Raw genomic sequence first — 27,399 nt, 5'->3', positions numbered from 1 at the left:
TTTCTACTTAGGCAGGAGAACAACCTCTGTGATCATTTTTAAACAGGAAAATACCCTCAACTGTGTAATAATATGGTTTGTAACAGTTTGTCCTGAGATAATTTCTAGCAGGCATAGTGATGGTAAGTAGAGATGGTGTCTCCTCCAACACACTTTCCATATGCTGTGCTATACATGTATGGTCAGTCGTGTCTGACTCTTTGCAACCCCATGGAACGTAGCCCACCAGGTTCCTGTGTCCATGTAATTTTCCAGGCAAGAATAATGAAGTGAGTTGCCATTTCCTTCTCCAGGGGATCTTCCGAATCCAGGGATTGAACCTGTGTCTCTTGAATCTCCTGCGCTGGCAGGAGGATTCTTTACCACTGTGCCGCCTGGAAAGCCACACACTTTCCATATTTATTTCAATTTAACATAACACTTTTCACTCTGGTTATAGACTGCGATCGGTTCCCCCAGCCCAGGGGCTTATTCTCATTGACCCATCCTTGCCAATTCAGAGACCATTCTTCCAGGCCTCCTTCATAGAATCTAGCCAATATATGGCCTCTTGTCACTTTCCCCTGAAATAGCACCATATCTAAGAATCTATAAATGGACAAAGGATGCATTTTTTTTTCACTTTTCCACCTGTGCACCCACTGCTCTATTTAAAGTAGGTAACTAACAAGGACGTACTGTAACACAGAGAACTCTGCTCCATATGATGTAACAACCTAAATGGGTAAAGAATTTGAAAAAGAACAGGTACATGTATATTTCTAACTGGATCACTTTGCCATACACCTGAAATCATCACAACATCGCTAATCAACTATGCTTCAATATAAAATTAAAAAGTTTTTAAAAAGAAATCTTCTAAAGAAATCAAATTATTCATATGATAGACAAAATTAGGGTATCACAATAAGGCTTTAGTAGGGGAAAAAGTGATTCAGATAGTTTTCCTCAATGGAGAAAAATCTCTTCTGTAGTTATGTGTGTTGAGTCTTTTACTAATTGCATACATTAGCTTGTCAGTGAAATTACAAACTATCTAATTTGCATTCTGTTATCCCCAAAACATCTAGTAGAGTGCTACACCCTAAGGAGGTGCTTATTAAATAAACAGAGATAATATTAAATGGAAATATTTCTTTTCTCTTTTCAGCTTATGGTCGAATAATTCTTTTTGGCAATCATCTCGAGAAAATAATTATACCATACCTTACCCAGGAGCAAATGTTGTTATTCCTGAAGGTAAATGCATAAGTGTAAATAAATAAAATGCTTGTGTTTATCACCTTTAGGATAGATGCCACAGTACTTAGCAGTTAGGGTAGATACTGTTACACAGCACACCCTGGAGAAAGAAAATGTGAAGAGGTGGGTTCCATTCTTGTGTCCTGGATGCTATATTATATGGAAAAAAGACTCACTAACTTCAAAATTAGGACTCACCGATAAGGCTGTCAGTGTTTTATCTATAGGCTATAGTCCATGGATTACGTTATATTCCTTACATTGAAGTCTTGTTTTATAGGAACATGGATTGTGGCAGACACAGAGATTCCACCAATGGAAAGGCTTGTGATTTGGGGAGTTCTAGAACTGGAAGATAAACATAATGTAGGAGCTGCAGGGTCTTCTTACAGAAAAGTTGTTCTGAATGCTACCTACATATCACTGCAGGTAAGACTGAGGGTCTTGTAACTTTCACCCTTACTAGCCAAGTGCTAAAATGTTGGAGATTTATTGAACAGATTATGAGAAAGCATATTCAATTGATGTGAATTGAAACGCAACTGGCTCTATCCCATGAAATGCAAGCCTAAGTTCAATAGATTGAACTTATGTTTCTGCTCTCCTTTACATTTTAACAACACTTTCCTTACGTGGGAATTATCCTGCTACTTTGTAGTGTGAGGTCTCCTCATTTCGTCCTTTAAAATAATTTATATCATTGTTAGGTAAAACTAAACTCACAGCTTGCTGCAACTAACAGAGAATTCCCTGGAGTTCTGGGGAAAAAAGAGATTTTAAACCTTTAAAAAAAAAAGTGAACAGTATTTCTTAAGATGAATGGATGTAGAAGGGATTATGAAAACCAGGAGCAGACTAATAAAAATATTTCAGTTGTTTGAAATAATCACCTCGTTCTCTCATAAACCTCAGATGGTCTTGAATATGTAGTAGTTTAATCAATTTAATTGTTCTGTCAGTGTTTTATTGGTGTTCATTTAAAAGAATAGCTTAACCAAAAGCTATTAAGCACCACTAAAAACTAAGTGGGAGCCTTTCTTTCATAAAACTAGGCCTTTAAAGCTTTAAAGATATGTGATATTTTGGTTAGATGCAGAGCCTAGAGGGAAGTTACCGCTACAATTGAATCCTTACTTCATTGTTAAATTGTTGGGTAACAGGTTAAGTTATTTGACTTCTTTCCACATCAGTTTTATCATCTATGAAATGAGGATAATAATTCCAATTCATGGGTTTAGTGTCAAGGTTAAATGATATAAAATATGTGAAGACTTGCATGTTATACCTGGCATAGAATCAGAAACCATTTAGTAATAGCAATTTTTATTAACAGTGATGGCTCATGAATAGCATAGCTTGGCTTCCCCAGTGACTCAGCGGTAAGGAATCCACCTACAATGCAGGAGAAACAAGTTGTATCCCTGAGTCGGGAAAATCCCCTGGAGAAGGAAATGGCAACCTATTCCAGTCTTCTTGCCTGCAGAATTCCATGGACATAGAAGCCTAGTGGGGTCCAGCCCGTGGGGTCACAAAAGAGTCATAGCAACTGAACAAAAATGAAAAGAATATACTTTATATATGCTGCGTTATTTTAAGATACAGTGTGATCTGTTCAAACGGCATTAGTTTAGGTGTCAGGAGGTCTCAGTTTTAGGTCCAGTTCTGACAAGTAGAGGTTGAATTTGACCTGGGACAAAATCATTTAAATTGCCTATCCCAAAGTGGAGGAGTTAAATTAAGATCGCTTCTAGTTACAATACTGTTTTTTGTAAAACCACAGTTCATTTATTTTCATTAGGGGAGTCTGCAAGCCTTCCTAATTCCTTTTTTATAGGGAAGATTTTCCTGCTCAGTTTCTAAGTATTAACAACTTTCTGCTTCACTGCAGGGAGGTAGATTAATCGGTGGCTGGGAAGACAATCCTTTCAAAGGAGAATTACAGATTGTTCTGAGAGGGAATCATTCTACTCCAGAGTGGGCTCTTCCAGAAGGACCAAATCAAGGATCCAAGGTCTTAGGTATGTGCTCCCAGATACCAAAAAAATTGTGTTGTTTTGAGAATTTGCTTTAAAACATGGAGCACTAATAGACTTGCCCTTAGTTCATAATGTTACAGTATTAGAAGTTTTTACAAACACTGATTTGTAGTAATGGGTTATAAAAGTTGCCGACATTTTAAAAAATTAAATCGTGCCACATTAAATTCTAAACCAAAATGTAATTTATTACAAAACTAACATTGATCACTCCATATGTAGATTATTTCTCTGATGTGGTTTTCTTCATAATCTTTCTTTTGTAGAAACAATAATGTTTTTCATACTTTAGGACTTTTCCCCTAAAAGGTAACTTTCCTGCACATTATTCGCACCCAGTATTAGTAATCTGTGGATCACTTGACTCTGCTGTCAGTTATCCAGTTGTAACTATTGCTGTGTTTTAATTTTCCAGTTGCATTTGTGTGGTTGTACAGATTCCCACTTGAGCCTAGAAAGCAATGGAACTGAGAGGGTTTAACTTGGTCCCAGTGCTGCTGCTGCTGCTAAGTTGCTTCAGTGATGTCCAACCCTGTGCGACCCCATCGACGGCAGCCCACTAGGCTCTGCCGTCCCTGGGATTCTCCAGGCAAGAACACTGGAGTGGGTTGCCATTTCCTTCTCCAATGCGTAAAAGTGAAAAGTGAAAGTGAAGTCGCTCAGTCGTGTCCGACTCTTAGCGACCCCATGGACTGTAGCCTACCAGGCTCCTCCATCAATGGGATTTTCCAGGCAAGAGTACTGGAGTGGGGTGCCATTGCCTTCTTTGTTGGTCCCAGTAAATAACCGCTTTTATTAATACCACTGCATCTTTTTTTAATTTATTTATTTTAATTGGAGGCTAATTACGTTACAATATTGTAGCGGATTTTGCCATACATTGACATGAATCAGCCATGGGTGTACATGTGTTCCCCATCCTGACCCTCCCTCCCACCTCCCTCCCCATCCCATCCCTCAGGGTCATCCCAGTGCACCAGCCCTGAGCACCCTGTCTCATGCATCGAACCTGGACTGGCCATCTATTTCACATATAATATACGTGGTTCAATGCTATTCTCTCAAATCACCACTACATCTTTACTTAAAAGATACATGCTGTGTTGGTCATAAGGCTCATTTGTTCAAATTTTTTTCCCCCATACTATCTTATGAAAAAAACCGAAAATGAACTTTTTAGCCAACTCAATGAATGTGCTTCACTCGCTCTAATGTACAATTTCTAAAACAGTGATAGTAAGTAAGGGGATTTTTTAAATGGCTAAAAATTGAGTTAGCTCTTCTGAGACAGACAAATTCAAATCTTAAAAGTTTCCTGGGACTTCCTTGGGGGTTCAGTTGGTTAAGACTTTGCTTCTTGGGCAAGAGCTGTAAGTTTGATCCCTAGTCGGGGAACTAAAATACCACACAGTGTGGGATAAAAAAAAGAAAAAAGAAAAAGAAAAATTTCCTGAGGCAGATAAATGTAACCTTAAAAAAAATTTTGTGCTTTTATGTGCTTATTTTTTAATTTCAAAAATACTCTAAAAACACAGAACAATATCAAGAAAAGACATACATCTTACCAGTTCTCCTCTCTGCATGAGGAAACTAACATTAGCAGTTTCTTCATGTTCTTTTCATGCTTTTTATATAGGTCTGTATTCATATCACATAAAATGACTTGAAGCCTTATACAAAAACATGGTCAAGCTAAATATATTACTGTGCATTTTCTTGTTAACATATGAACATCTTTCCAGATCGATACTTCCATATAAAACTCTTCCTTTTTATGGCATATTACACCACAGTATTATAATATATTCTAATTTACTCCTTCATTATGCTATTGATGTACATTTAGATTAATTCTAGTTTTTCTAATATATCCAAATATTGTTGTATTAAGCATCCTCATTCGTGTATCCTTGTGTACTGGATTTAATTTCTAGGGACCAGATTCCTAGCAATGGGTCAGAGAGCCAAAGCCTTCTTCTGTAGCCCTCAGCAGATAACCCTAATCCTTTGCATTAATTCTAAAATGTTCAATCACTTACTGAAATATATCTATTGTTTCATTTTATACTAGCACCTAACTCAGTTCTGTATGGTGAATAAATAGGAGTGGATTTTTCTCCTTCAGGGGTGTTTGGTGAACTGGACCTTCATGGAATTCCACATCCGATATATAAAACTAAGCTCTCAGAAACTGCAGAGGCAGGTTCCAAAGTCCTCTCTCTGATGGATGCTGTGGATTGGCAGGTAGAGGAATTGCTCTGTGGGGGAAAGTAAAAACATGCAGTGGATCAACTTAAAAAGGTTTCGTCTTTATTTTCCTGGACATTTATTTTCTCACATGATTATCCAGGCAAGAAATGTGTGTTTTACAATGAATGTTTTAGCTTGCACTCAAAAATATGACTTTGACAGCAGGCATTTAAAAGTTGTGGTGTCAGAGGGTCTTCAGAATATATAAAGAACGTTATGTATAAGTTACAAAAGGAAAATCTGAAGGTTTGGGGGTAAAAAAAATTGTTTACAAATTCTTGGCAAACAGAAAAAGGAATTTTTTTTAAAATGCACTTTTGTGTTATCTCACTTGTCTGAGACTTGCTTCTAATTTGTGATTTTACACATTAAGTGTTTGGAAAGAAACCAGATCTTGATGTCTGCTGCTGCTGCTAAGCCTAGTGATATTCAAAAAAGGCCTATGTTAAGTAAGAGATTTTGGTAGAATATGAATAGTGGCAATTCCAATCTCTACTACATTCATAGGTTTGCATGGGATAATTGTGATAGTTGAGATGTGATTACTTTTTAAAGGTGATTAAATGATTTAAATATCCCCATTATCCAATTAGCATTTATTATTACTTATCCAGTTAATATTTTATGCATATTATTTATGCAGTTAATATTTAGCTGAGTGTCAAACTTTTCTAGGCACAGAGGTATCATTTGTGAAGAAACTGGTCAAAACAGAGAGGAAATTGCATTGAGGTGGGAGAGGCAGACACTAAATGAATAAATAAATGTGTTAATTTTAGATCATAATCTTCATAATGAAGGAAATAAATCAGGTGTGATAGAACTACCATGTAGAGGGTGGCAGATGACATTAAATTGAGTTGCCAAAGAAGGCCTCTCAAAGGTGTGACTGGATTCAGGACTTGCTACCCCAAAATATTGACTATTTTAAGCTGAAAAATTTCTGCGCGTGCAGGAGGACTTTCTGACCTTTCCCTGAAGCAGGTCATAAAAGTTGCCCACCCTATACCTGGAAGAAAGGACCATCCTCAGCTCTAAAGACAAAAAGACACAGAGAGGAATCAGAATGGACAAGTGTTGCTGTTTATCCCAGTTTCCTACACTTAGCTCACACCCTATCACATTTTCCCTGTACTCCCCACTGTTCCATAAAAATGCTCAGGTTTGTGGTCCAGTAGTTAAGAATCTGCCTGCCAATACAGGGGACATGGGTTCAATCCCTGGTATGGGACGATTCCACATGCTGCGGGGCAACTAAGCCCGTGCACCCCAACTACTGAACCTGCATTCTGGAGCAACCCGGTTTGCAACAACTGAGCCCAAGTGCTGTAACTTCTGAAGCCCATGTGCCCTAGAGCCTGGTCTCTGCCGCAAGAGAAGCCACTGCAATGGGAAGCCCGTGCACTGCAACTCACTTGCCACAACTAGAGAAGGCCTGCGTGCAGCCACAAAGAGTCAGTGCATCAGTAAATTTAATAAACAAATAATTTTTTTTTAGTGCTCAGGTTTAACAATTCCTTCGTCTTCTGTTGTATAAAACTTACACTGGATAAAATTTATACCCTTTTCTCCTGTTACTCAGCCTTTTGTTACAGGGGTCGCAGCTGAGAACTTGGAAGAGTAGAGGAAAAACATCTTTTTCCTCCTCTGCGAGTATAGTTGAGCAGAGGCTTGGATGACAAAGAGGAGCTTATCATATATGACAGAGATTCTAAGACTTGACCCTGTACTTGTCACTTTTCTCTGCGTTTCTCACCTTTCAGGAATATCCAGTGATAGCTAAGTGTATAAAAAAAATCTGGGGGAAATTTTTTTAAGTCTTAAGAATATTATTCTGAGCAATTTTTAATAAAAATACAAATATATTTGCTTTGACCTATCTAATTTTAAAAATGTATATTAAATGACTGAATTCAACTTGAGGAAATGTTGACATAATTCAGAATATAGAATTCTTGGTATCAAACTAAAGCATATTTATTTTAGAAACCTAAAGGTATGGTTTGTTTTCTCTGATAATACTATGGTTGTAACCAATGTAAATTAAATTAGAATTATTTAATAGTTATTAAGAGATATAAGCCTATTTTTTTAAATTGGCTTGAATTTGGAATTTTTCTAAGGAGGGTGAAGAGATTGTCATAACAACCACGAGCTATGATTTCCACCAGACGGAAACAAGAAGCATCGTTAAAGTCCTGCATGATCACAAAATTCTCATTCTCAATGATACCCTTTCCTACACCCACTTTGGTAAGTGGCTGTTCTTTAACCAAATAGCTATATCATTAAAATGTCTTGAAAAAGTCACATTTTAGTCCTCTCCTCTGTACTTGCAATTATTTGATGAAATAGCTCACAATTATTTTATAGGTGCATTTCAGTGAGATTGGCAGTGGTACCCAGAGGGTGCTCCTCTTCATGTGTTGGCTGCCAAGAGTTCCTGCTATATGTATGCATTTATTCAGCAAATATTCGGCGGTGACCATTATATTCCATGGGATAAGCTTGCACTTTCTGTTTTAAGCAAGCTTCTAGACATACTCATGCACACTGAAATTTGAGAAGCCTTGGTCCAAGAGCATCTTTGCCCTGATTGGTTTCACTGACACATTCCTCAGTGGTAACTGCTTTTAGACAAACTACCGCAAAATGGTAAACTCTGATTCTCAAGGAGAGAAGGAATTAATCAGAATCACTTGGAGGTGATCTTTCAGCTTGTAGAATCAGGGCCTTCCCAGCACCCCAGCCTTTTCCCATTTCACATGCTGTGCTGTGCTTAGTCGCTCAAATATGTCCAACTCTGCGATCCCCGGACTGTAGCCTGTCAGGCTTCTCTGTCTATGGGGATTCTCCAGGCAAGGATACTGGAGTGGGTTGCCATGCCTTCCTCCAGGGAATCTTCACAACCCAGGGATCAAATCCAGGTATCCTGCATAGTAGGTGGATTCTTTACTGTCTTAGCCACCAGGGAATCCTCATTTCACATGCTGCCTTCATCTGAATCGCAGGAGGTGGAAGCAGACAGGAGTGTAATGTTAGAAAAGCCATTCAGGTACTTCTGATGTTCCTGAGAACCTCAGCTGAGACGGCATGATACACTGGTGGATATCTGACCTGCATGAAAAAAGAAACTTTTTAAAGCAGTATTTTGATAGAAGCATGTGTTTATCATTCTATATCATGTATTTTTTCTTTAAATCAAAAGTAAAGGGTTTCTTTGAAGAATATTTTTATCATAAGATAGTTTTTGAAGTTTGATAGTATAGATTCTTTCATTTAAAGTACCAGATACTTCTCTCTGTTTGAATGTACCTGCTTGTCTTAAAGTTTTGAGTGAGATCTCTTGAAATGTAGAATGTAATTTAGGTTATGTTTTTAAATCATGAAAATGTAAATGTACAGACTGTGTTTGATAAATAGGATATACTACATATTTATAAAGAATTGTGTTTGGTACAAAACATATCACAGGAAAAGCAGAGCTAACCAAGGTTTAAGCATCAGGAGAGGTAATATCTATGTGTTACTGATCCTCCACGTGGCCATAGGCAAGTTCTTTTACTTCTCTATCTCATTTCCTCATCTGTTAAAATTACAGTAAGCTCCCCAACTTGCCTTAGAAGTATATTTTTATGTATAATTTGAAGTGGTCACAAAATACCTATGAAACAATCACTTCCTAAGCAATTATAGTAATTGCTTTGGTATAAATAGAATAACTACTTTTGATTATTTTTTATAAATAAAAAGGTGTAATTTCTAGCTGCCGTCTGTGTACGTTTAAGCGTGTATCTCAAGTCAATTCATGTATTTGTTCTGACTTTTGGCATATTAGAAAGTTATGTGGCCTGTAAGCTGCGAAGAAACTAATAAAGACAGATATTTCTCAGTGTTGGTAATAATCTAACTGTCCTTCTGCTGCAGCTGAAAGATACCATGTTCCTGGAACTAGTCAGAGCTACACATTAGCTGCTGACGTTGGGATACTGAGTAGGAACATCAAAATACTTGGTGAGGATTATCCAGGTTGGTTGAAGGAATCTTTTGGTGCACGCGTCCTAGTCAGTTCCTTCACTGAAAATATGGTGACTTTTAAAGGTTAGTACAGATTCAGTTTATTTTTCTAAATGAAATATAGCATGGTCTCTTCCATGTTTAATTCTTAAATAATCCTCACTCCTTTATAGGATCATTTGTGTCAAAAAAAATATATATATATATATATATCCAACTGAGTAAAGTTTAAAGATCTCATTAGCTTTATTCAAGGATACATGAATGGGGCAGCAGCCAATCTAACAAACGCAAAGGAGCATCAAAGAGCTGTGCAAAACAGAAGACTTTTATAGGCAGAAGGCAGCAGCAACAAGGTAGTTATTCTAGGCAAAAAGAGGATTGACAATTGCAAGGCTACTTTTCATGTAGAGGGAGCAGAGGTTTATCAAGCAGATTACCTAATCAATGCTGATCAGGCAATTCCTGATGGGCTGGTTTAAGATTCCATTTCAGGAGAGCTGAAACTGTAATTAAGTCTGTTTGGTGGTGCAGGGCTTAGCAAAAGGGACTCTGTTTTGGGCCTGATGTATTGTTTTTAACACTGAACAATAGAGCCTTGATATGTATTATATAGTCCAGGTACCACCCTCCAGAACCAAATTACTAACATTATTCTTCTAATTTTATCTTCATAGACAAAATAATTATCAAATTAACAATGACCTTAGGTAACAGCTTACCCTCTGTCACATGCCTGGTGCTAAGTTGCTTTAGACATGTCCAACTCTGTGATCCTATGGACTGGTAGCCCACCAGGTTCCTCTGTCCATGAAATTCTCCAGGCAAGAATCCTGGAGTGGGTTGCCATGCCCTCCTCCAGGGGATCTTCCCAGGCCAGGGATCGAACCTGCATCTCTTATATCTCCTGCGTTGGCAGGCAGGTTCTTTCCCACTAGTGCCACCTGGGAAGCCCGCCTACCATCACGCTCAAAGACAAATCAATTCATGACAAGCACAACCAATCTGTTATTCTTGTGTGAAGGAGAATTTCTAACATATATTAAAAATAGAGAAATGTATAGTGCTTATCATCACCAATTATCACAAGTATCAGCTTTGGCCAATCTTGTTTTACCTGTGTGTTCACCCACTTTCTTCAAGCCCCAGATTATTTTGATGCAGCAGGCATATATTTTTTTAAGATATAATGGACACATAATATTGTGTAAGTTTCAGGTGTATAGTATGTTGATTTGATACTTTTATATATTGCCATTTGATTACCACAGTAGTGTTGACTAACATCTCTGTCATGTCATATAATTATTATTTCTTTGGTTGTGGTGAGCACAATTAAGACCTAGTCTCTTAGCAACTTTGAAGTTTATAATATGGTATTTTTACTGTTTCCCTATGCTGTACATTGGATCTCCAGGACTTATTTATCTACTAGTTGCAAGTTTATACCCTTAAATAGCTCCCTATTTCTCCCACCCCACAGATCCTGATAGCCACCTTTCTATTCTCTGTTTTTATGGGTTCAGCTTTCTTGTATATGTTAGTCGCTCAGTCGTATCCAACTCTTCACAATGCCAAGGACAGTAGCCTGCCAGGCTCCTCTGTCCATGGAATTCTCCATGCAAGAATACTGGAGCAGATTGCCATTTCCTTCTCCAGGGGCTCTTCCTGACCCAGGGATCGAACCTGAGTCCATTTGATTTATATGCAGAAGCTTTTTAAGATTCCACATATAAATGAGATCATACAGAGTTTATCTTTCTCTGACTTATCTCAGTGTAATTCCCTCCAGGTCCATCCATGTCATCCCAAATGACAGAATTTCCTTCTTTCTTACTCATGGCTGAATGATGTGATATATGTATATATACAGTGGAATATTTTAGATAGATAGAGGGGAGGGTGTCTCACATCTTTATCCTTTCATCCATGGATGGACAGTTGGGTTGCTTCTGTATCTTGGCTATTATGAATGAAGCAACCACATATGCGTCTAGAGATATTTCACTGTGTAACTCTAAAAGACATCTTTAAAAACATCTGTAAGAATCAGATTTTAAAATCTTAGCTATAATTTCTAAACATCAAACGACTGTTCAGAATTCTCCAGTTCATTCCTTCTTCCCCTTCCTCCTTTCTTCCCTCCCTCCAACTCCCTCTTCTTTCCTCCTCCCCTTTCCCATTTTCCTCTTCTTTCTTTTTTTTTTCACTTCCTTTCTTTATTTCCTTCTTTCTCTTTGACTTTTTGTTCAAGTTGGACTCTAAATAGATCCATATCGCAATTGGTTATGAATCTTAAATCTCTGATTCAATTTTCTTACCTTGTAATTTACTAATAAAAGAAGCTAGGTCTTCTGTCATATAGTGTCTGCAATAGCCCCAATTATTGATGCACCCCTAGAATTTAACATGCCCCTGCCTCCTTTGTATTCTCTATGAATAAGTAGCAAAAATTTAGAACTAGTAAAATGACCAGATCCAGACTCAATTTTTAGGCAAGAATTCCTCACAACTGGTAGTTGTTTTTCCATTAATAGGCACATAGTATACAATTGTTCTTCCTTTTGTGAAGTTAGCAATTATTAATAATCATTGCCTGGATCTATTAAATCACTGAGGTTTAAAAAGGTAACACTACCATTCCCTCCTCTTTTATAATCTTGAATATTTCTATAAAGAGAAGCTTCCCCAGACAACTGTTTGACCACCTTGAAGGATAGTTTATATAGAAAAAATGTTGAATTCTTTCCTTTTATTTATTGGTTTTCAAAATAATGAATTGGTTCCCAATCATCCTCTGAAGGTGACAAGGAGTTTTAGTTTTGTTTTCTTATTAGTATCTTCACCATATATCCAAACACCGGCTCATGGATTTCCAGACAGAAATCAATTTCCCTTTTAGTGTAAAATAACTCTTCTCCAATGCATTTCATTAGATATCAGTTTCTGAAACAAGGAATATTCTCTAGTGTTTTTTTTTTCAGACATGAATCATTGTGCCCCAGTTAACCCGTATAAAAGACAGGGAAAATCAGAGTTCCTGACTCATAGATGTACGAGAATTAAACATTGCCTGTTAAGCACTTAGTACAGAACTTGACATAGAGTCAGCTCTCACAGATTGTTATGGCTGTTCCTAATAATCTATGAAATTGCTTTTTGTCACTTCAGTGGCACTTATGACAAACTCAATCTGCAGATACTTCGCAGTGCATATTCTGGAAAAAATTATGTAAAGATAATGTCTTTAAAAAGCTCTTTGGAGCACCAAAATTGAAATGTCAGGTAAATTATAACTTGTATCTCATGTCATGCATTCTTAACAGGGACAGTATAACACCGACAGGTGTAAACTGACTCTTGGGGGCAAAAAAAGCTTAAACAGTTTATGGTCCTCCAAAGGGCCACTATACAGTGACAGATATGTAGTTGTTGTTCAGTTGCTAGGTCGTGTCTGACTCTTTGCAACACCAATGTGTAGCACATCTGTGATATTAAAATTTCATGGAGAATGGATGCTATTTAGAAAAAAATGTCTAAAGAGGTTTTTGGAAGGGCAGTGAAAAAACAACTTTAGAAACATTACCTTATTTGGATTAAAAGAACAAAAAATGAATGTAATTTCCTTGAAAAAGTTGAAAACAAATTTGTACTTTGGAAAATTACTAGAACTTTCATAGTTTTTCAAAAATTTTTATTCAGTTTCAAAGAAAAAAAATGTGTAACTCTTCCCCACCAGGAAATGCAAGAATAAGTAATGTGGAATTTTATCACAGTGGTCAAGGCGGCTTCAGAGATAGCACAGACCCAAGATATGCTGTAACATTTCTTAACCTCGGACAGGTTTGTACTTTATTTTAAATTTTTGCATATACTCAAAATTAAATATTTTAATTTATTTTCATTTAAATTTACTTAATAGTCATATCTTAGAATTTCTAAAACTAAATTTAATATAATAAAAATTTCTTAGCTATATTTCCCATTAACATTTTTAGACTTACAGCAGGAGTCTAACCATGTCTTCCTGGTTATGTCATGCATGTCATGTTGGAACCATTTGACTCCAACCATGTCATTCATTTATTTAAGGCCAGTAAGGGAAAAAAAAAGGAAATGGAGCACAGGAGGTAGAAAAATTGAAGATCTATGATAGTATTTCCCATCTCTGCTTTGCTTTACAATGACCAAAAATATGTCCAAATAGTTACTGCTAGACAAAGTGAGTACTGCTTAAGTTTCTCAAATGAAAAGCATGTCTGAATATCCATGCCTCTGTCAAAAGGCATATTTATCTGGGTAGATATAGTTCCCAGATAAATACGCCTAGAGGGCTGGTGACTTAAGAAAAAATGAGAAAGAGTATATTTCTTATTTGAAAAAGAATTGATACATGTATGTATAACTGAATCACTTTGCTGTACATCTGAAACTCACACAACATTGTAACCAACTACTCTCCAATATAAAATAAAAATGTTTAAATAAAACATGTACATATATTATTGGGGAGGAGATAAATTGGGAGTCTGGGATTAACATATACACACTACTATACATAAAATAGATAAACAACAGGGACCTGCAGTATAGCAAAGGAAACTATGGTCAATATTCTTGTAATAATTCCTATAATGGAAACAGCTATGAAAAAGAATAGATATATGTGTGTAACTGAATCACTCTGCTTACACTTTAAACTAACACAACATGATAAATCAACTATATGTCAATAAAAATAAATAAATAAAATTTAAAAAAAAATAATCATGTAGGTTTGAAGTTGAAACCCCTGAACTATTTATTGACTGTTTTCCTACAGATATTTAAATTTGAATCCCTTGCCTAGAGTATCAACTTTTGTGGTTAAAAAAAAAAATCCCTGGTCATCATATAATAAATTATTCTGAAAAATAATTTTTAATTTCTTTGCATTTTATAAGTAGTGATAAAATATAAATGCATAGAAGAATTTTTAATTCACTTTTAAAGTAAGCAAATTTTTTTTGCTTTATTTAATCATAAATTGAAGAATATAGCAATTTCCTAGGATTAAAAGATCTCCTGGGAAATCATATCCTTTCATGGAATATAAACTGAGTATTTTATTTATCAAGATTTGTTTCCTGAAAATCACCTACTTCGATTTTTTCTTTAAGTATACTTTAGTTTTATTTTTTAAATGTTTGCTGAATCTCAATGTTTTCTAGATTCAAGAACGTGGCTCATCTTATGTTCGAGGCTGTGCTTTTCACAGTGCCTTTTCCCCTGCAATTGGTGTATTTGGGACAGATGGATTGGATATAGATGATAATGTCATTCACTTTACAGTGGGGGAAGGTAATATGGTAATATTTTGGCCCAATAATCTGTCTTTCTGAGATAGCCTTGTATGCAAGCTTTGGAGCCATGGTGTCCAATTGGTCTTTCTGCAAAAATGGAAATGGCCTAAGTTTGTGCTAACATGGGAATTGCTAAACTCCATGTGGCCATTAAACACTTGAAATGTGGCTAATGTGACTGATAAGCTGTATTTTTAAGTTTAATTATACTTAATTTAATTGTACTTACTTTACATATAAGTAGTCATATGTAGCTATGGACAGTACAGCTCTAGAAATATTTACCAGATGGTGATCTTATGTGAGTTATCCAATCACCAATATTTTAAATTACTATGACTTTTAGCATACTTCTCACATATCAATCAAAAAGATTATTCACAAATAAGTGCTATTATTTTATAAAAAGTAAGTTTGATTGTAGGGAATTAACCTTTCTTGAATATCAGTCTAAAGCATGATACAAACGCAATGAAGGTGTATACAGTATGTGTGTGTGTTCGTTAAAATCTAGGGCGGAGCCTGTGAACCCGCATATTTAACAAACACCCCAGAAAAGTCTATTTCAGGAAATCTGTTAAAGAGGTAGAGTATCAAAGAGTTTAGAGGATTTGTTCTAAAACTGAAGAAGTTCGTTTGTCAGGCTCAAACTAGAACTTATTTCATGGAAGAAATGAACAACATTCTCCATAATACTCATTACAAATTTATATGTATTGGGGGGATTTTATTTTTTTCCAGGCATAAGAATATGGGGGGATGCCAACAGAGTCCGAGGAAACTTGGTTACTCTTTCAGTTTGGCCAGGAACCTATCAGAACAGAAAAGATCTGAGTTCCACTCTCTGGCATGCCGCAATTGAGGTAGTATGAACAAATTTAAAGATTGTAAATTGCCATGTGTAAAAGAGAGAGAGAGTGGGAACCTGTGGTATAACACGGAAATCAGCTCAGTGCTCTGGAATGATCTAGAAGGGTGAGATGGGAGAGTTGGGGGGCGGGAGTTCCAAGTAGGGGGGATATTTGTGTACATATAGCTGATTCACTTTGTTGTGCAGCAGAAACCAACACAATATGATAAAGCAATTACACTCCAGTTTTTTAAAAATGTGAGCTCCAGTAGCCATTGGATTTTTCTGTGTTGGCGTCCTTTGGTTTAAGTAGTTTTCCCTTATTTCCTTGTTTCTCCAACATTAATGACTGCTTTCAAGCTCCATACAGGGTTTCTCTACTGCTAATTGTTTGAATGCCTTACACATATTACACTGTTTAGCCCTGAATTTAGTTTCCTTCCTTATATGAAAAATTAGAATGATAGACTTATATAAAAGGTCTAAAATTCATTTTTCATCTAAAATTCTTCTATATGCAAGGTTATTTACTCTTATCAGATATTACTAATTGGACCCTATTTCCCTTGAAGTTTCTTCAGTTACTTTAGCTATTTGTTTAGATATAGAGTGAGATTATGAACAAGAAAATAGTACAGAAGGAAGATTTGGAGGAAGGACAGCTTCCTTTTATTTTTATTTTGCTTACTTAAGCCATAGCAAGGGAAAGGTATTAAAAATAGCTCACTTTGAAAGATGGGATAGGGATTGAATTTTGTTTTTGTGCAACTGTTAATAATCACCTTAAAGCAAAATCCAGAAGTCTGGGCCTTAGTATACATTTATGAGGTAATAATGTTCTCTTTTCATCTGTTTATAGATGTTAGAATGTAACCAAATGTCAAAGTTAGTTATATCTTTTGAAAGACACTTATTTTAATTTTATGAATTGTATTTGACTATTTTTATCATCTTTAAAGATAAGGGTGTTTAATATGCTTTCAGTTAGATTTTGTCTGTTTTGCTGTTACTATTAGACAAGAAATACACCTTCTATGCTTTGTACTTTTCATTTCTACCACTCTGATTTGGCTCATAAAATAAAATTGTTTAGTAATTACCTAATGCTTGTTCTAACCCTGTTTTTATTATAGCCGATTTTCTTTAAACTAATGAAGGCTTCTACTGAGTTTAATGACCCACTATGATGGCCTTAGTTGCCTTTTTCTTAACTAATCAAATTGGTAACAGAATATAACCAAAAAGAGTGACAAAATTTTTGTAATCTTGCTATAATACTGGAATTTTGTGTATGGCTTGTCAATATTGAACCACATCCAGTGGATTTTGTGACTGAAATGTGCTTTAATGTACTTTTCTAATGAAGACTAAGGTATAATATCTAGTGGTGGGTTTACACCAAGAACCTAAGGTAATTTTAGTACTTCATTTGTATTATAAATTTGAATGTGGGTGAATAATGAATTAAATTTTTACTTCAGAAAGCATTGTGTTAATTAGTTTACCGGTGTATGTTGCATACCTACTCTCATTGTATAATTGTGTAAAAGCCTGACCTAAAGCATTTTCTTATTCATTGTACTAGATAAATAAAGGGACCAATACAGTCTTACAAAATAATGTAGTGGCTGGATTTGGAAGGGCCGGATACCGCATCGACGGTGAACTTTGCTCAAGTAAGTCTTTGGGTCATTATAATTAGGAAATATCTTGTCCAAATTTGTTAGAAATAAATAATTATTGTTTGTCAGTTGAATGTGTAATATAAATAATTATTGTTTGTCAGTTGAATATGTAATATTGTCTCTTCCTGGGCACTGAAAGAACTCAACAAACAAAATTTTTTCTATAAAATATTGGGTTTAAAGAAAAAATTAAAACCGATTTTCTTCTCCTCCTTCACCCACGTTACTCTTCACACAGTGATATAACCCTTCCAAAGGGGAATCTGACAAGAGCTACCAAAATTATAGAGGCATTTACCTTTGACTCAACATTTCTACTTCCTATAGTCTAACAGTTGCTTCTACAACAGTGAGAAAAAGATTTGCGAACAAGGTTATTCATCACAGCGTTGTCTGTACTGGCGAAAAACTGAAAGCTACCCTGTGTCCAGTTATTGTGAGCTAGTTATAGTAAGCCAAACTTTGGGACCCTAGGCCCCTCTAAAAAAGAAGGAAAAAGATGCATATCTATGTATTAGCATGGAGAAATCACCAGGATATTCTAAAATGGTAAGAGGAGATTGCAGAACAGTATATGTAAAACTGCTTTGTGTATAGTATGTTTTGTGGAAGAAAGGGAAGAAACGACTATATGTGGTCTGTGCGGGCTTCTCAGGTGCCTGAGATGGTTAAGACTCTGCCGATAATGTGGGAGACTTGGCTTTAGTCCCTGGGTTGAGAAGATTCCCTGGAGAAGGGCATGGCAACCCACTCCAGTATTCTTGCCTGGAGAATTCCCTGGACAGATGAGCCTGGCAAGCTACAGTCCATGGGGTCACCAAGAGTCGGATATGACTGAGCAACTGACTAACACACACAGACACACACACACACACACAGAGTAAATGCATTTATATAAAGAAACACTGAAAGTGTTAAAGCAAAAAGTCATTGAAGGTAAGTAGGAACAGGGTGCCTGGTCACTTACTACTGTATAAATTTTTTTAACCTCTTGACTTCTAAACCAGGTAAAATAATTATTGAATCAAAAAAAAAAAAAATAGAATAAGCGAACTGCAGGCCTTACCTCTTGAGAAACTTAGCTAAAGGAAATGGAATTTTCTCTGAAAAATGTATAGCCCTTCTACAGCTGATATTTTTTACATCTCTGAAATCCTTTGAGTAAACATTTTTTCTATAAATTCAAAAAATATATTGGACTTTAGCTAATTCTGTTTTTGTGCAAAATACATTTTGAAGGAATAAAACAACTTTGGCACAGGTTTAACTGATTCCTTGATGTATGCTTCTTTTAAATATTGTAGTTCCCAACAGCTTAAAAGTGGCTTTTCTTTGACTTAAAATTTTAAAATATGTAATTTTGTAAAATTTCTTTGAAGTGTTGTTGTGGGTTTGTTTAAATCAAAATATGACCTGTGAATATGAGTATTTACTAATATGTACAATGCCATGTAATACATTTTTGCTGACTATGTTGATCTTCTGAAATAATTGGAAGTGTTTATAAGGAGGTTTTAGATTTAAAGCTATTGAAAAATGAGACATCACAAAGAAATTGAAGATTTAAGTTCCTGGGATGCAACATCAATTTACGCAATTCATGTCCCAGACAAATGGGGCTGGGATGCTGGAAAGGGAACTCTGACACAAGTGGGTCCAGAGGTGAAGCCATGCTTGTCCATGGGGCTACTCTGTGCAGAAGCAAGGTGTAGACATGAAAACAGCTTCTTAGAGAGAAAACAAAACAGAAATCAGGCAAACTGACCATAGGTGAAATGTCAGTCTCAAAGGAAGAAGGGAAAAGCCGTAGAAGATGGAGGAAGTGAGATCTTGGGGAACTTGGACAAGAGAGCTGGTACAATTTAGGAGACGGTGCTCCTCTTTATAAGGAATCCTTAAATTTATGCATGGTTAGGAGGGGGTGTTTAAGGTTACTGCTCTGGTTTGTCCATAAGTAAAACTTTCATGAAAATCCACTTTAATTATCCTGTATATTAATAATGGATATAGCTTCCATTTATTGAAGCACTTCATTTGATTATTTCATTTTGAAACAATCCTGGATTAGGCATTAAAATTTTTTATATATGAGGAAACTGAAATTATAAGATTTTAAACATCTTTCCCAAGATCATGCATGCATTAATTCAAGAAATATTTGATGAGCACCTACCTCTTCATTACTTTCTAGGCTTTAGGAATCTGGTAGTGAAGGAGCTAGACACAGTTCCTTCTCTCATGAAGCTTATTTCTAATAGAAGAGAGGAGATGGATAATTCACAAAGAAGTGGTAATTAAACATCAAAGTGAAAAAAATGTAATGCCATGTTAAGTGACTGAGGTGCTATCTCGTTTTTGGTTTTTGTTTTTTTTAATATTTGCTTATTTATTTGACTGCGCCAGGTCTTAGTTGCAGCCCGTGGGATCTTTTAGTTGCAGCGTGCAGAATCTAGTTCCCCAACTGGGGCTTGAACCTCCTCCCTCTGCATTTGGAGCATGGAGTCTTAGCCAGTGGACCACTAGGAAAGTCCCTCTGAAGTGCTACTTTGAATCAGGTTGTCAGAGAAAGCTTTTTAAGAAAGTGACTCAACTTGACAAAGGGATAATCAGAAGAAACCAGCAAAATTGATAGGCAACAAGTGGTATCATTGTATTTTTCAGTTTAGCCTTGTTTGAATCCAAACTTCATAATCTTTCTAAGGAAACTTATCTTTAATCAGATATAATAAGTTAAGGGTACTAGCTCTAAGTCAAACTTTTGCAAATGAGTATATAATTATTCTGAGTAACAGTGAAGAGACAAATTAGATGAGAAAAAATGCTAAATAAAGTAAACCATAAATGGCCGAGCCATGCAAATATTTGATTATCTTGTTAAAACTTGCATCAGAATTATATATTTAATTTTTAAAAGAATTTCAACTTTATCCAATACTGCTTATAACTGTCATTTGATTCATAATGTTAATTCTTTGCTTCTTTATTTCCTTCAAAGGTCAGTCTAATTCTCTGGAAAAGTGGTTTGACAATGAAGCCCATGGAGGTTTATTTGGTATCTATATGAACCAAGATGGCCTTCCTGGATGTTCGCTTATACAGGGATTTACCATTTGGTCATGCTGGGATTATGGAATTTATTTTCAGGTAAATGGATCCCCAAAAATTGATTGTTTATTTTCTTTAATGATTGTATTCTGTACTGTGTAACCTACAAATTCTGTTACAGACCACGGAGAGTGTGCATATCTACAACGTGACCCTGATTGACAATGGAATGGCCATTTTTTCAATGATTTACATGCCATCTGCTGTATCTCACAAGATTTCCAGTAAAAGGGTGCAAATTAAGGTAAGAATTGAATGCAGCCACACAAAGCAGAAAGAACAACTCTGAAAAGGGTAAAATTACTGAATACAAATGGCTTTCTCGACTTCTTCGCCCTTCTAGTCATATCTCCTGGTTTTGTGCTCATCGTCTTCTGCCAGGAATCTCTCCATCCTTCCCTCTCCCCGCTCCTTCCCTCATCTCTTCTTGCTTATCACCTATTAATCTTGCCACAGTTAGTTTAATTTTCACCCATACTATGAAGTCTCCTGAACCCGCTTAGGTAGTTTTGACACTTTGTCCTCTTTTTGTTGCTACTGTTGCCTGCACAAATTCCTATCATAGAAACACAACATGCCATTATATATAATTATTTATATGCCTGTCTCCCCACTCCTGCTTTGAGTGTTATCCACTCAGGGTAGAAATCACATCTTTTGCATCTTGGTTTACTGAATGATCCACTTCTCAAAGTTATATAGCTTGTGCTCTGCTACAGTGGAATTCAGTACTGTTCGTTGTCATGTATTAAGAAAAGTTGTTATTAAAGCTTACCTTTTGATTTTTTTTAAATAGAACTCCCTAATTGTTGGAAGTAGCCCTGAATTTAATTGCTCTGATGTCCTAACTAATGATGATCCCAATATTGAGCTTTCTGCTGCCCATCGAAGTTCTAGACCTCCATCAGGTAAAGATTTTAGAACTTTTGATTTTGGGGTTCATAAGAGTACATATTCAAATTTCATTGACTTTCTTCTTTCTATAAAAGGTGGGAGAAGTGGGATTTGCTGGCCTACCTTTTCTTCAGCACACAACATGGCGCCTCGGAAACCCCATGCAGGGATCATGAGTTATAACTCCATCAGTGGTCTTTTGGACATCTCAGGCAAGTTTAAACATAGTCTTTGAAAATCTACTCAATTAAGTTATGTAAAGACTACGTAGAATATAACTAGTAATTTCATTGTTAGTTAAAAAAATGATTAAAGTAATCTGCTCAATATAACAAGCAAAGAAACTAGACATCAGAGTCAATTTCAAGAATGGTTCCCTGGGGAGTTCCCTGGCAGTTCAGTGGTTAGGACTCTGCACGTGATGTGGCCAGAAAAATTTAAAAATGGTTCCCTGGCCAAATTTGTATATGTATTAAAGAACTGACATTACATTTTCCTTCTCAAACAACAGAAAAGGCACTGGTATAATGATTTACTATTACTTCGTTTCTCTAAATTAGAATGCCCTTTTGTATCATTTGGGTTATATTTTATTAGAACTTTTACAGCTGAAAAAATTTTAGTTCATAGAACTTAAGTGTTTTCCCAAACTTCCACTGCTTTTGGCAGAGCTAGGATTAGAATCAAGATCTCTTGACTTAAAAATCTGCTGCTTTTTCACTGAACCAGGCTGCATCCTTAAAAATATAAAATAGTTATATCCAAATTCATATAGAGAATATACCAAGTATTTTCATTTTTCCCATTAAATACACTGAACCGTTCTCTACTTCAGTTTAGCAAGTCTCCCTTTCATGAAAACTTTAACCAGTGTCCCCTCAAAGAAACTAGGTCAATAACTTAGACACCTAAGTTTTGACATACTGTTCCTCATAATTTTAATTCCTAGAAATGCAGAAGAAATTATCATCATTTGTCCATGGTCAGGACCAGAGTGAGGCTATAGTGAGGGTAAGTGTCAGGCCAAAGTGAGGATTAGGGTCAGACCCTGGTGAGCTTGAGAGTCAGCCATAATGAGTATGAGAGTCTTGCAACAAGGTGGACGAGAGTCAGGCCATAGTGAGGACCAAAATCAGGTCCCAGTGAGGAATCATTCAGGCTTTAGTGAGAAAAGGAGTCATGCCCCAGTAAGCCAAAGAATCAGGCTTCAGTGAGGAAAACTTTCAGGCTATAGTGAGGCATAGCGCGAGGCATTTGCTAGGCAAAGAATCAGGCCATAGAAAGGACTGGTGTCAGGCTCTGGGGGATGAGTTCCAGGCCCTAGTGAGGACAAGAGACAAGCTGATGTGAGGACCAAGGTCAGACCATCATGAGAACCAGACTCAGGGCCCATTGAGGAGCACAGTCAGTGCATAGTGAGGACAGAGTTGGGGAAATGATGACAATTTGCTTCACATTTTTAGGAATTAAAATTATGAGACATAGTATGTCAAAACTTAGATGTCTAAGTTATTGACCTGGTGTCTTTGTTGATGGGCTTCCCTTATGGCTCAGCTGATAAAGAATTCACCTGCAATGTGGGAGACCTGGGTTCGATCCCTGGGTTGGGAAGATCCCCTGGAGAAGGGAAAGGCAACCCACTCCAGTATTCTGGCCTAGAGAATTTCATGAACTGTATAGTCCTTGGGGTTGCAAAGAATCAGACATGACTGAGTGACTTTCACTTTATAATGTGGATAGCCTCGTCAAAAATTGCTTAACATGCCACATAGGTTTAAGACCAATAAAGGATATCTGCATAGTGTATGAACAGCATCTACTGCTGCAATATTTTGTAAATATTATTCTACAGGTTTATATTCATGCATATGAAATATTTTCTTACAAGAAAATGTAATCAAGCAGGGTAGTAGATAGCACGTAGCTAATTAGAGAATTTTTTTGAGCCACTTTTTACTGTTTTAGGTTTTGAGTAATGAAATTTTAAGTGCAAAAGAGCAATCAGTTTTATCTTTGGAGCATATAATATTTGCAGTAAAACCAAGGGAGCAATAGTGTTTCAGTTATCCTTTGCTGCATAACAAACCGTCCTCCAAATTCAGAGCATTTAAACAACCATTTATTAGGTCATGATTCTGTGGCTTGGCAGTCTAGGCTTTGTTCAGCTGAGTAGTTCTGCTAATCTTACCTAGGACTGCTCATTGAGCTGCTATCATTTTACAAGATGTCTTAAGGACTGCTTAGTCTGGGATAGTTTCACTTGCATGTCTGGTGACTGGTCCTGGCCCTTGATGGGATAATGGGAATGATTGAACCAAACATCTCCTAGGCTTATTCACATGCTGATAATCACAGAATTCCCCCAAAGTACTGAGAGAGTGAGCCCTCGTATGCAAGCTCTTTTCAGATCTGTTTATCTTGCTCTTGTCCCATTGTCTAAGGCAAATCACAGAGAAAATATGCCAAGCTCAGAGAAAATACAAGAGAAGACTACTCAATGGTGTGGATTTAGTCCACAAATAGTGGTGGCCTTACCTGACACATGGGCTTCCTTGGTAGCTCAGAGAGTAAAAAGTCCCCCTGCAGTGCAGGAGACTCGGGTTTGATCCCTGGGTCAGGAAGATCTCTTGGAGAAGAGAATGGCAACCCACTCCAGTATTCTTGCCTGGAGAATCCCAAAGACAGAGGAGCCAAGTGGGCTACAGTCCATGGGGTTGCAGAGTCAGACATGACTTGAGTGACTAACACTTACCTGACACGTAAGAGCTCTGTGTTCAAGGTAGTGTTAAATGATATGTTTGGTGCAATAGATTTGAAACAAAACTGATTCAATACTTTCTCTACAGCAGATAATCATTTTCCTATTATTTTTATTTTAGATACAACATTTGTTGGATTTAAAAATGTTTGTTCAGGTGAAACTAATGTAATATTCATTACTAACCCTTTAAATGAGGATTTACAGCATCCAATCCATGTGAAGAACATACAGCTGGTTGACACTACTGAACACTCAAAAGTATTTATCCATAGGCCTGATTTAAGGTAAAATATGTGAAAATTAAGCTTCTTCTTCCCTTTCATCACAGTTTTCCATTGTTTTATTTCCCTGCCATAGATCTGAAAAAGTTGCTATATTTAAAATAAATGTTCATGTCTATGAAATTTTACTTGACATTATGAAAGTGTCTAATATATCTATGCCTTCAGGTAAGTTGAAGAATCTAGTCCTTATTATGTATATTTTCTCATGCTTTTCTGCTTGTGTATCATAAATAGCACCATCTTTAAACATGAAAGATAACAGACTGAGTCCAAAGTGTATTTGTACATTAAGATCTCTCCATTAATAGTCATTAGAAATGAAAGTCATGTCTATCATTTCTTCTCTTTTCCTTACCTCTTTTGTTTCCTTTTGCTTTCCAAATATCTTATTATATGCATCGCGGTGTATATTTGGAAATTAAATGAGAGTCATTATAATCATTGTGATTGAGAGTATGCAGAAAATTTTCTAAGAATATGCAGAATATGCAGAATGATGATTTTTTTCAATCACAAAGGTCAGTTGATGTCAGAATATTTCTAGAAATTGAGCCACTTAGATCCTAAGTCTTGAAAGAATATAGCCAATAACTGCTATTCTTCCTAAGATGGACAGACCAGGAATTTAGATATAAGAAGCTACTGGAGGAAAGAAAATTTCCATTAGAGCTCTTTGACCATTTTCAGTACAGAGAGAAGACAAGAAATAATGCTAGTTAGATAGACATCTTTTCAGGGAAATGCAGTATTTCATAATTAGTTTGATTTCATCTGATCTTATTTTGATGAAAACCCTGTATCTCCTTAATAATTGTTAAACCGAAGTGTTTTTTGGCTCGCTGGAGGCTCTTCCCTCCTAATAGCTAATAGGAGCTATTAGCTCCTATTTAGTTATCATTGAATCTTTCAGATTTCATATATAACTTTAATATCTAGGTCATGGAGAAAACATTATGTTTTAAAATATGTCTTTGAATTCTGTACTTTTATTGGGATACTGTTGGCACAATCCCAGATCCCTTTTACTAGGTAGCTCATCCAGTCCTCAAATGCTCTAAATGTTGGCCAGTAATGATCTGCATTTGCCTGCTTTTCCAGAAGATTATTCAAACAGGAATCACTCTGAGAGGCTAAAGCTCTCCCTACTCCCACCTTCTTGCAGTCCATAAAAAAAATGATTATACAAGAAGAGGTAGAACCCCTCTGGGTATAATTCATGATCCAGAGGTTCTGTTGAGATCAGATTGAAGCTGGTATGTAGACCATAGCTGTCCCCCTTTTCTTTCCCTTGCTGTATACGGCTTCTCTCCTTCTCTCCTCTCTCCTTTCCTTGTTGAGGACTCTCTTTATAACTCACTTGAACAAAAATCCACATCTCAGGTTCTGTTTCTTTGGAACCTGAAGTAAGATGGAGCCCAACACTATAATGTAAGAGTGCCACTGGGCACTCCATTCACAGACTTGCTCACAAAAACACTCTGCACACACTTGAACACAAAGAACACATAATCTACAGAAATAGTTATTCAAATCATCCCCAAAACTAATAGAGTAGAGTGAGGAATAGTTTATAGTTTCATGTCTTTTTTAGCAAAAAGCTCAGGTCTACTAGATAGTATTTTGTTGCTATAACTCTGGAATATAATTTTATTTCCCCATTGTATATATCATATAGTGTAAGTATACTATATACCATGTATATACAGTGTCTAGTACATTGCAAATTAAGCAACCATTTTTATTATTATAGCTAATAACAGTTAACACTCCAGGTGGCTCAAGATGAAAGCAGAATTCCATCTATGATTGAACTGGATGATGGGTTTATAGTATTTCATCTCTTATGGTTTGTATATCTACAGAATGATTATTAAAATATGTAGTGTAACAATTATAATTTAAATATATCTGCTTGTATATACATAGACAAAAACCTACAAGAATATATACTAATCTATAATTGTTGATGAGCCTAAGAACTTGGGATAGAAAGGTGAAGTGGACTGAGCTTTTATTAAGGATTTATTTTATAGGAAACATGCAGTACATTTATAATTCTTAAAGAACCATTAAAAAGAAGAAAAGGAAGGGAAAAATATTAAGACTTCCCTGCCAACACAAGGATTTTATATGTCTGCACTACTGAGTAATTTACCTACTCTTTGAGCAGTGTTAGTATATTTTGAGCAATGCACAAATATGAAATATATCATTCAACAAAATATAAAATAGCAAAATGGAATTCTAATTTTTTTCTCACAGGTATAAACTGTCCTTTTGAAATGTTAATGAATTCATAATAATAGACCAAATAAATACAATGGGAAAGCAGGTCTCATTACAATGCTAATTATATATGCTACTTGGTCCCACTTTGAATCCTGTCTGAAATAAGATTTAATCAAACAGTGTTGTGGTACTTTAATCAAATATGCAAGTATATTCAAATACTCTGTAGAAATAGGGAGGTTTACTAAATCTAAGTATTTATGCATTTCACCTTTTCTCCACAGTAAGGTGAATCCATCAGATTGTGTAGATATGGTTTGTGATGCCAAAAGGAAATCTTTACTTAAAGATATGGATGGCTCCTTCCTGGGGAATTCTGGTTCAGTGATACCTGAAGCAGAATATGAATGGAACGGAAATAGCCAGTTTGGAATTGGAGATTATAGAATTCCTAAGGTGATGCTCACATTCCCAAACGGAAGTAGAATTCCTGTCACTGAAAAAGCACCTTATAAAGGTTTGTTGGATCTTATTCTGTTAGTCTTCAGGTTCATGGAGCAAAATATATCTTTTATTTTTATTTTTTAATTTTTATCTTTTATTTTTAGTGATTGATGTACTCATGTATATTTTGTACTTATTAATCATATGTACAAGCAAAAGATAATATGTGAATGCTTTTGTAAGGAGATTCTGTTTCATTA

General features: G+C 36.0%; 1 protein-coding gene across 1 annotated transcript in view; it reads left to right on the top strand.

Moving 5' to 3' along the window:
• The window catches only part of PKHD1L1 (PKHD1 like 1), a 167,617-nt gene that overhangs the window by 112,870 nt on the left and 27,348 nt on the right, over nt 1–27,399 (top strand). The window contains exons 54-69 of the mRNA XM_043880265.1: nt 1,151–1,239; nt 1,523–1,671; nt 3,131–3,260; nt 5,404–5,522; nt 7,652–7,781; nt 9,456–9,629; nt 13,285–13,388; nt 14,756–14,885; nt 15,629–15,750; nt 17,323–17,413; nt 20,418–20,566; nt 20,649–20,771; nt 21,324–21,435; nt 21,517–21,633; nt 24,301–24,466; nt 26,980–27,212. Coding sequence (XP_043736200.1) covers nt 1,151–1,239; nt 1,523–1,671; nt 3,131–3,260; nt 5,404–5,522; nt 7,652–7,781; nt 9,456–9,629; nt 13,285–13,388; nt 14,756–14,885; nt 15,629–15,750; nt 17,323–17,413; nt 20,418–20,566; nt 20,649–20,771; nt 21,324–21,435; nt 21,517–21,633; nt 24,301–24,466; nt 26,980–27,212 — 2,138 coding nt within the window. The remainder of the gene's footprint in view (nt 1–1,150; nt 1,240–1,522; nt 1,672–3,130; nt 3,261–5,403; nt 5,523–7,651; nt 7,782–9,455; nt 9,630–13,284; nt 13,389–14,755; nt 14,886–15,628; nt 15,751–17,322; nt 17,414–20,417; nt 20,567–20,648; nt 20,772–21,323; nt 21,436–21,516; nt 21,634–24,300; nt 24,467–26,979; nt 27,213–27,399) is intronic.

The sequence above is a fragment of the Cervus elaphus genome, chromosome 21 (assembly GCF_910594005.1).
Source record: "Cervus elaphus chromosome 21, mCerEla1.1, whole genome shotgun sequence".
NCBI classification, from domain to species: domain Eukaryota; kingdom Metazoa; phylum Chordata; class Mammalia; order Artiodactyla; family Cervidae; genus Cervus; species Cervus elaphus.
This window is presented reverse-complemented; position numbering and strand designations above follow the sequence as displayed.